At 33.3% G+C, this 11482-nt stretch overlaps 1 protein-coding gene across 1 annotated transcript in view; it reads right to left on the bottom strand.

Annotated features, from left to right (window-relative positions):
* The window catches only part of LOC106474992 (GTP-binding protein RAD-like), a 24512-nt gene extending 14422 nt beyond the window's left edge, over positions 1-10090 (bottom strand). The window contains exons 1-2 of the mRNA XM_013935693.2: positions 9232-10090; positions 2452-2543 (exon numbers count right to left, since the gene is read on the bottom strand). Of these exons, the coding sequence (XP_013791147.1) occupies positions 2452-2543; positions 9232-10090 (951 nt within the window). The remainder of the gene's footprint in view (positions 1-2451; positions 2544-9231) is intronic.
* Positions 10091-11482: the final 1392 nt, after the last annotated feature.

Genomic DNA, 11482 nt, shown 5'->3' with positions numbered 1-11482 from the left:
TATATATATATATATATATATATATACAGTACGTAGCTTTGTGTATATATAGAAATTTATTGGAATTTAGGTCATAACATAGAGTTAATATGTGTAAATAATTTGTAAATTTTATGTTCCATTTGTATTTAATTTAATTAAAGCAATTATAAAAAAATTGTAAAGGGACATTCCCTTCAGTACAGAAGGATGGAAGCCTAAGGAATACATAAGATTGAATTTTATTAAGTAAAGGATAATCTATTTCACCATACTTCAAAGTGAATCTTACTTCATTACAACTGTACATGATATATCACCCTAGTTGGCTTTAAACCCAGATGTTGTAGGTTTAGGATAAAACCAGAGTAGCTGTACTTGAGCAGTTTTTATGGACAATAAATTATCAAACACCACTTAGAAATTGAACAAAAATTGGCAAATATTCTTGCTGCTCTCAGTACCTTGGCCAGATAGAATTGTTCCCGCTGGCCACGTTTTGAATACTTAATATGGTATATCTAAACGGAATACTAAAAATATTGAATTTCTTTTTCAAAACAATTCTTGGACTTCAAGACCAAAAGTATATCACAGACAAAGTGGTATCACTCATGTGCAGTATACCTTAATCAGACAGTGAAATCGGTATCACTCTTGTGCAGTATACCTTAATCAGACAGTGAAAGCGGTACCACTCATGTGCAACATACCTTAATCAGACAGTGAAAGCGGTATCACTCATGTGCAGTATACCTTAATCAGACAGTGAAAGCGGTACCACTCATGTGCAATATACCTTAATCAGACAGTGAAAGCGGTATCACTCATGTGCAATATACCTTAACCAGACAATGAAAGCGGAATCACTCATGTGCAGTATACCTTAACCAGACAGTGAAATCGGTATCACTCATGTGCAATATGCCTTAATGAAACAGTGTGATAGAATTACGCATATAGATACATGTTTGAAATACAGAGACAAAGACATAATACGTATACAACGTCACAAAGTTGAATAAACAATGGTTATTTTCCTACATTATTTCATTTTATGCTTGTAGTCTGAGTCATTAAACTAAAAAAAAGTTTTTGTATCATGAGTTCAACAATAACCACGTGAAAATGTCTTAGTGCAATAATATTGTGCTAGAAGATTATAAGAAATGTTGTATTTTATATTTGTGGTTTCAATCTAGACAGTGTCTAGAGTAATTTAACTCTCATAACGAGTCATTTGATCCAGAGAGTGAATTGCTGAATTGGGAAGGGAATACTTAATACTAATGGTAATTGACCCAATTTTCATGAAAAATCCTTTTACTTGGGTAGCGAGTTCCTATATTCAGATAGTGAACAGTTCAATACGGATATGAATTATCCTACTCGCAAGGCAAGTCGCCCTGCCCACCAACCAAATAATTTAGCTAAAGTATAGCACAACCTTACTAATTTCTTCAAGGCAATGATTTGGTAGGCAAATCAAATAAGGTATAAGCCAGGGATTTACTTGCATGTTCAGTAATGTGAATATCTGAACAAGGTTTGACTTTTTTTAGCCGCGGCATTGCGGCTCATAGGATGGCTCTGTAGCTTTTTTTTTTTTTTTCAAGTACAAACTTTTAGCTCACAGCTCCATCTCTTAACTTATTTGAGATCTAATTAGAGTCGCGACTATTGAGGGTTCCCTCTTGTCAATCCCAAGGCTAGTGAATAAGTTCTGTTTCACTTTAGTCCAGAATATTGCACTATGTTTAGACCTTTAGTGACAAGGGCTTAACACAGATCATAATATTCCCATTGCTTTTTACTTTATTGCCAAAGGCTATTTATTACTTGGACCTGTGAAAAGATTCAATTTTTTATATCAGATTAATGCAATAAATTTGACATTCTGTCTCAAACGTTTTGTTTTGATAAACAATTTCTAACTATTTTAGTATCTGATTTGTACACTGTTTTCGACTACTTAATATCAAGACTTTTGGATATGTCCGTACTTTTTTAACATCCTAATCTTTCTAATAGACTTCGTACGTTAATTATAATCGACTTTGTAATCTTAGGATGTCAAAATCACTGATTTTTTCACAACAAAACTTCTGAACTTTTCTAATTGCAAGTTTCTTTGGCTCTTAATCTCATGGCTTTAGATTGAGGTGAATTGTTTAACCAATCATTGGCCTATTATCATAAAACATTCCGTTGTGTTTATGCTGCTCAACTAGCCAATAAACGACTCTAACCAGCTAAAATTATCTATAAGTAACCCAATACTATCCTTTCAAATACTTAATGAAGTACAAAAATGAATAATCTATAGATATGTCTAAAACACTCGCAAATAAGACATTTATGAATAAAAAAGACAGAGAAGTATGATTTGTAGACGTATGCATGTCTGCCGTCTAGACCACATGCGTGAGTTCGCTCAATCGCAATAACTCGACGGATATAATAATACATTACCGTGAGTGTGGCGAGGGTGTGGTAATCAAACAATGTCAACTCGTACTCTTCTCCATCCAGAAGAAGGAAGATTGTTTTTTCAAGTTCGTCGTCTGTTGGAAGACATATCAAAATCAATCTAGTGAAAACACTTTTATAAAGTCTTGACATTATTTAAAAACAATGAGAAGTATTTTATTGGAAAAGCACACTTATCACAAAGTGTTTAGTGTTAGTATAACATATCTCTTGTTATAGATAATTACTTCTTGGATAAAAAGTGTTCTTGAAATAGTCTTGTCACCTTCTAAGTACTTTCTGATTACAAAGTATGTTGCATGAATTACCAGGCTCTAGCAAAGAGATTCTAAAATAATGTGATTATCACAAAATGTTTAGTGTTAGTATAACATATCTCTTGTTATAGATAATTACTTCTTGGATAAAAAGTGTTCTTGAAATAGTCTTGTCACCTTCTAAGTACTTTCTGATTACAAAGTATGTTGCATGAATTACCAGGCTCTAGCAAAGAGATTCTAAAATAATGTGATTATCACAAAGTGTTTAGTGTTAGTATAACATATCTCTTCTTATAGATAATTACTTCTTGGATAAAAAGTGTTCTTGAAATAGTCTTGTCACCTTCTAAGTACTTTCTGATTACAAAGTATGTTGCATGAATTACCAGGCTCTAGCAAAGAGATTCTAAAATAATGTGAAATAATGGACACGTAAAACTAGAAAAACGATAACGTTTATGTACTTCTGACAACCCGACGTGCTAATAAACATATAACTCTGAAATTCGATTCTAAAAAATGTAGAAGTACAAAATTTCAACAAGCTTGAGTGAACTAAGCAGAAAGTCAGATATTGTCCTAATATGACCAAAATTATTATACTATTTTACTAAAATATTACACGAGCACTAATTTTGTGAAAACGGGGAGGAAATCTCTTCCACATTAACTAACTGAATGTAGCATAGCGAACTCCATAAGATTAGCACGTGGAAAGGTATTAAGACGTGTTATGTGTTTATTAGGATATTTGAAGGTAATTCATATTTAGAGAGAACCGCATATTACAATACAATCTTTATAGTATATGTACTGAAAACATACGTAGTTTTAGTGAGTACAGAAGCAGACACAGATATCCAGTCTTGTGTACAGACTTAATGAACAAAAAAGGTATCTGCCATTGAGTGTTGCACGGCATGGGAAAACCAGCCTTAGTATGTACAGATGCTATTAGAAAAACCACAATTTACATACTGCAAGATTTATATAGTGGTGAAATATTATATGATTTTACGAAAGCCACAACGTAAAAAATGGAGAAAACATTATATAATTGCACAATAAAAACATAAGGTACAAATTTCAAAAAGACAGAAAAATCGTTTCCTTAGGCAAAGCTAAGAAAAACTGTAAAATTCATAAAGTCACAATAAAAAAAAAGTAATCAAGCAACAAAATGAAATCCATTAAGATATGGTCAAGAAGTTTACAGAAAAGCTTGATAAATATAACCCTAAAATCTGATTAGATACAGCAAAGATAGGAAGCTAAATCAAACTCAAAGACTAAAGTAGAAATTTGTAAAACTAAGTTATAAGAAAACTGATAAAATCAACGTAGTCAAAGTAAGATAAATCGATAAAATCTGCAAACGTACAGTCGAGCAAATCAGTAAAAACCATAGAAAGGAGTCTGTAATAAGCCCATGACGTATGTTTGTGCTGTAGAGTTCTGAGTGTGTATCCTAATGCATTTTGAATAAGCTATGCTACTGAATGGGTTATAATCATTAGTAAATTTGTTTTAATTATACGTACTTTCCGAGAATATCCAACCCTTTTCAGAGTTTTGTGGTCAGATTATACCCAATACTAAACTGTACGTGCCTGTCATAATAAATATCACAGAAACGTCACGTTCTGGAATATTCTAGTAATAGAACAGTTGTGAAGCCTTAAAGAATTAGATTGAATTATTTTAGCAGAAAGCCGCTTTTATCGCGTTACTGTATTTTCTTCATGTTTGTATAGTATTTTCTTCATGTATATGTAGTGTTGTGTTGCTGCATTTTGTTCATGTATGTTTAGTATTGTACTGCTGTATTTTCTTCACGTGTAATGTTGTATTGCTGTATATTCTTAATGTGTTTCTGGTATTCTATAGCTTATTTTTCGTCTTACCTGAAAGCGGGAAGAAAACATTTTCCCCAAACCACATTAAATATTTTTGTTTACTTTAAATTGAAAGTTTATTTAGTAAAATTTATTTTAAAACAAAAGACGTGACTAAATTGTAAGTCTCTGTGAACAGCATATGCTTGAAGTTTAGGAGTGGACAAAGCATTTGTTTCTATCCTGAAATCTCTAACACGAAAAATAAGTATAGTTTTTAAGATATCGTTAAGATACCTAGGAAAGTAAACATCTTGTTTCAGATGACCTAAATTAAAGTTGGTTTGCAATAACGCGTTTCCTGATCTATGAATAAAATATAAATGTGTCCCCTAATCTATGAATAAAATATAAAATTAATCTACTTAAACACTTCATTTGTAATATATCCATGTAATTTTATATGCAACGTTATATGTCAAAGAAAAATATAGTATTATACTAAAAGCTTAAACAGTTCTAAATTTTGTTTAGTAGCAAGTCTTCAGTTTTAATAATAAAAATGAAAAAATGACTTTTTGTAAGTATTCTTTAAGAGTACTTTCAAACATAATCTTCGGATTATGTGTCAGCAATGTGTTAGCAACGCCTCCCTAATTTTAGTTTTTTGGACTGTAGTCTATATACAAAGTATCTGAATTCAAAAATCTTATATAAATATTTGTGTAGTTTACCAAGAAAAATATTGAGATTCAAATGAAATCGTGACAGAGGGAGTTACTTGTCTCTCGATTCCACATTTGAAAATATTTAACAGAGTTGACTGACAGTCGTGAGCTTGTGATTTCCTTCGGATTTTATTCCAGGCTTCTGGCTAATTTGATACTCTCTAAAAATTTTGTTAGTGAATGCAGAAGAAGAACAACAACAGAAAAAATGTCTTTATATCCACAGGATGCATAGACATCTTTCATTGGCAATGGCCAAAAGTAAAAATTCAGCATATAACTTGTCTCATGCCTGGACTTGTTTTGTCACCTTAAGACCCTATTAAACAAAAACACTTGAAATGAAAATCACGAAAATATCTTGTTCGTATTTTTTTCAACTTTCAGTTTCTCACACTTCACAATACCCGACTCCACCACTTACACACCCTACTCTTTGCTCTTTGTCAGTCCGTGATCTCGGGTCACCTCAATATTCAAATCTCTTTTTTTTGTCAGACAGATGAATTTTGGAGCTTATTATGTAAATTACATTGAACTCTTTGTTTGTTTTATTCAATTTCACCCAAAGCTTATATGCGATAGACTAGAGGGAAGGTAGCCAGTCAAAACCACCCACTGCCAACTCATGGGCTACTATTTTACCCATGAAAAATGGGATTGACAAACAGCTGAAAGGAAGATAATGTTCGATAATGAAATTCGAAACTGCGTTTCGCAAGTTGCGATTCGAGCGTACTAATCACCAGATTATGTCAGGCATCTATCTTAAAACTGTAATTTAGTTTCAACATACAAACAAACTTCGTAAAAGCCAGAGATTAGTAATCTACCTCAGTGAACAGTGGTAAATCTTCGGACTTAAAATGCTAAAATCTGTGATTCGATTCTCGGCGGTGTAAAGGGCGCAAATACCATAATACGTAGCTTTGCGCTAAAAACCAACGACAATAAAAAAATATTAGAAAATAACGGGTCAGGCCCTAGTTTAGTTGATACTTTTATAGCACGTTAGCTCATTTTGTGGTTACTTTCACTAAAAACCAGTACAATTAATACAACTGTATGGAAAATTATCATTATTAAAGTGACAGTTACATATAAATGTTAAAGCACTCTTGTGAGTGGCTGCTTCAACTGTATGCTAGAGTACTGTTGTGAAAGACTGTTACAACTGTATGGAAAATTACCATTATTAAAGCGACTGTTACAGCTATATATTAAAGCACTGTTGTTAGTGGCTGGTACAACTGTATGTTAAAACACTGTTGTTAATGGCTGCTTTAACCGTATGCTAAAGTACTGTTGTGAAAGACTGTTACAACTGTATGGAAAATTACCATTGTTAAAGTGACTGTTACAGATGAATATTAAACTACTCTTGTGAGTGGCTGCTTCAACTGTATGCTAAAGTACTGTTGTGAAAGACTGTTACAACTGTATGGAAAATTACCATTATTAAAGTGACTGTTACAGATGAATATTAAAGTACTCTTGTGAGTGGCTGCTTCAACTGTATGCTAAAGTACTATTGTGAAAGACTGTTACAACTGTATGGAAAATTATCATTATTAAAGTGACAGTTACAGATGAATATTAAAGTACTGTTGTGAGTGGCTGCTTCAACTGTATGCTAGAGTACTGTTGTGAGTGGCTGTTATAACAAGTATTAAAGTGACTGAAATAAGCTCAAGTTTCTTTCATAAAGATGCATATATTATTCTAAATTCAAGTGAATTTTTTAAAGGAACTATAATTTCTTGTTTAAGAGTTTGGTTAAAATAATTTGAATGACTTTTAAAACTTACTCCTGTCAGAGTACTGTGATGTATTCTTATTAAATCAAATTCTACAACCACATTTTTAAATAACCTTTATCAGCTATATAACTGTATATGTAAGGAGACGTTTTTCAGCGTTTCAAAACCATTGGTATGTTCGTAGATTTAAGTATCATTGTTTATTTTACTGACAAAATACACCAAAAGTTACTTTAATAAGAATGTGTAAACGCGTAGCTACAAAAGTTACTTTAATAAGAATGTGTTAACCAAAAGTTACTTTAATAAGAATGTGTGAACGTGAAGCTACAAAAGTTACTTTAATAAGAATGTGTGAACGTGAAGCTACAAAAGTTACTTTAATAAGAATGTGTGAACGTGAAGCTACTAGCTTCATGTTAACACATTCTTACTAAAGTAACTTTTGTAGCTACACGTTCACACATTCTTATTAAAGTAACTTTTGTAGCTTCACGTTCACACATTCTTATTAAAGTAACTTTTGTAGCTTCACGTTCACACATTCTTACTAAAGTAACTTTTGTAGCTTCACGTTCACACATTCTTATCAAAGTAACTTTTGTAGCTTCACGTTCACACATTCTTATTAAAGTAACTTATGTAGGTTCACGTTCACACATTCTTACTAAGGTAACTTTTGTAGCTTCATGTTAACACATTCTTACTAAAGTAACTTTTGTAGCTACGCGGTTACACATTCTTACTAAAGTAACTTTTGTAGCTTCACGTTAACACATTCTTATTAAAGTAACTTTTGTAACTACGCGTTTACACATTCTTACTAAAGTAGCTTTTGCAGCTTCACGTTAACACATTCTTACTAAAGTAACTTTTGTAGCTACACGTCCAGAAATATTAAAGCATCTGATATAGCTTTCGTAGTTACGTTTGAAAAAGTTTTACAAGAATTTATAAATCTGCTCGTATTGTGGCTATGGCTATATTTTCAGTATCAATCAGATATGTAGCTGCTATAGATGCACGTCGAAATACCCTTTTAAAAATTCCTGTTGGAGCTACAAGTTCAGAATTATTTAATGTAACTATTTTAGCTACACGTTCAGAATTATTTTATGTAGCTATTTTAATTACACCTTCAAAACTATTCAATGTAACTATTTTAGTTACACGTTCAGAATTATTTAATATAGCTATTATAGCTACATGTTCAAGTATCTTCATAATGTAACTATTGCAATTATTTAAAAGTTTATATACTAAATGTTATAGGTGCATATTTAAGTGTCTTCTTTAAAGCTTGCATGTTAAATGTTCAGATCTTTTGGAAGCGATTGAAAAAGCTGCACGTTTATATTTTTTCAGATAAACAATATGACTAAACATTGATTTTTTTTGTTCTATGAGTAATTGATACTACACTCATTGAAATAGTTGATACTTAAGCAACTGACTACACATGGTTTTTTAGGTATTTGATACACGTACACATTAACTGCTCTGTTCTTTAAATAACTGTTACGATCACACATTGCATACATGTTCTTCAAGCAAATGACTTCACCTCGACTTCTCTGTTCTTTAAGTAACAGACGCGACTTTACGTTAAATTCTTAAAGTACTGATTTAAAGATGTAATCAAGTATAATTGTTAAAATGACTATCACAGCAGCACACCTTCAAGTTTTTATTTGACGTACCTTACATAGCTGGATGTTCAGTTATCCAAAAAATACTTTCCATAAACCAAAGCTATGGAAACTTATCTCAAAATATTTGCCTATGGAGGTGAAGTACATATGGTTAAAGCCAAAGGAAGTGGCTTTACTGATAGTATAGCTACTAATGTTTTACACAAGTGTTCTTTTAAGGCTTCATTTTGTTCTAAGTAAATAAATTTTTAAAAATTAATTGTCCGAGTTCCAAATATTATTTAATTACATGACCTAGAATGTTGTATTTTTTTAAATAATTTATGTTAACAATAACTGGCAAAATATAACATATGTATATATAGAACTGCATTTTCCTTTTTATAGCTATACATAGTTTGATAAATGATACAGTCTAAAACTAAACTTTCTGCGTTGCTAGGAAGACACAATTATGCAGATAAATTAAGTCATTATTAAAGGTAAAATACGAAAGGTATAAATACTTCTGATGTACATATACGTACCTTGAGATACATCGTACGTGTTCATATACTCGGATGACATGAACTGTGTGACAATGGAGCTCTTTCCAACTCCAACGGCTCCCAGCACTAGAACCTTAAGATGGGTGCAGCGATCTTCCTGGCCGAACAAACAGGATGTATCTGTGGAGATACACGACGGGTAGGTGTAACTGGAGGCCATGCTATTACTGCTCCGGGACCGCTGGCGAAACTGATCGCCTCGGTTGATGACTCCACCTTTAGAAGTCGTGCTGAAGTTACGAAGCCTGTAAAAATCTTCATCCACGTCATCCACATGATCCAGGGGTGACCAACTAGGACTAGCACTCCGTTCCCGTAACCGCTGTCGTCTTTTCTCTCGGAGATAACTTCGGCTGTCCGAAGGCATCGTGGCTCCCCGTGGCCGGAACTGCTCCTCCTCTGCTAATTGTTGGGGAGAAGGTCGCCGCATAGTTCGGAAGGAATATGAACGACTATGTCGAGTGTTAAATTTGTTGGTCTGAATCCACATTTTTGGGTTCTGTGAGTCGTTCATTGTAGAAAGTTCTGAACGTCGACTAAAGGTGTCAGGTGACCTTTGTTTACAAATGATCAAACTACTTTCTGGATGGTCAGATCCTCGATGGGCTGAATGCATGCAGTTCCGGATATAAGGAACTGGTGATGGAGATCTATGAAGAGATGTCTCTCCTGGACTTTGCAGTGCGTTACCATGGGTATACAGAGAAGATGATCCCATTTTTGTTTGCAACTGTATCTCATTACAGGTATTCAGAGTATTGGTAGGAATGAAATTAGAGCGATTTTTCCCTAAAGAACGAGGACTGGTCTTTACTGAAACAGTACTTTTACCAGCCATTTCTATCGAATAAACTAACGAATCTTCCAAATAATGATAAATATTTTAAACTCACGTTCATATAAACTAGTACCAGCTAGCTTGAGACTACAGTTCTAAGTACTGGTAATATAAAAAGTCAGAAGAAAGCTCACCTTAAGAGTTGATTCAAAATGAAAGAGCTTTAATCTCGGTCATGAGCTTTAAAAACAGTTCTGAATTCTCATAAATAATCGTTAGTTAATTAACAAAGTCTAAAGAAAACCTTCACGGTTATCCTGTTCTCAGGTTTGAAACTGTACACTTACACTTTGAGGTTAGCAATAAAAGCTGGCGGTTCTCTCTTTCTTAGTTGCTACTTGCACGTTATCCGTAGCATGCGTGTGTCGCAAACAACGATGTTTTTAAAGCGTTTCGGTACTACAGGAACATGAACCAAGGCCGTGATGCTGAGTAAAAGGGTACCAACAGAGTGGATGTGGCACTTTCTCCACATACATTCTGTGACATGCAGGAAAACAAACGCTTCGTGGAGTTGAACTGAAAAAAAAAGTAAACTAGTGACTACTAGCGCTCTACTTCCCACGACTTAAAACCTATTTACTGTGTACTGAACGTTCAAGATTACAAGCTGAGACATTGAAGCCTGCGCTATTTACTGTGGGGAGGTCGGCTTTGCGAGAGCGCACGAAATAATGGGCTTTTCTATATCGCTGTTAGAGCGGAAATGACAAGAAGTGGATGAGAATTAACACCTTATTGTATCATGGTTGCTGATACATCGAGAATGTACTTTAACTCAAATTAAGTTATCCTGAATGATCATAGCCATATAAGTTATATACAATTATGTGCATAAAAATAACTAAATGGACGAAATCCGTTCAGTAAAATGACTCAGGTTTCGTAACTAAGACATTAAATACAATTCAATATTAGTTTGTCCTCAAAATTACTAAGGCAGTCTTTACAAACACAAAATAAAAGATAGAAGTAATTATGTAATATTTTGATCTGACATTTGCCGTAATATAATATAAAACATTGCAAATGTGTTTGGACAAGATATAGAAATCAACCATTAAGAATTAAGATACAGCAATACGACAGAAAATATTAAAGCAATTTTATAAATATATTTCGAATATTTTCTAGCAACTTCAAATGAAACCTTAACCGAAACTATGTGAAAATTCAAACCGAAAATAGATATTTTTGTCTTTCTTTTACTCCTCCCACTCACCGGCCCCCTAGTGGCACAGCGGTATGTCTGCGGACTTACGACGCTAGAAACCGGGTTTCGATACCCGTGGTGAGCAGAGCACAGATATCCCATTGTGTAGTTTTGTGCTTAGCTTCAAACAAACAAACAAATTCAGTCACCGTAAAAACGGAAAATTGATACCTAAAAGT

This window comes from Limulus polyphemus, unplaced genomic scaffold (genome assembly GCF_000517525.1).
Source record: "Limulus polyphemus unplaced genomic scaffold, Limulus_polyphemus-2.1.2 Scaffold144, whole genome shotgun sequence".
Lineage (NCBI taxonomy): Eukaryota > Metazoa > Arthropoda > Merostomata > Xiphosura > Limulidae > Limulus > Limulus polyphemus.
Note: the sequence above shows the minus strand (reverse complement) of the source record. Positions and strands in the feature narration are given on the sequence as shown.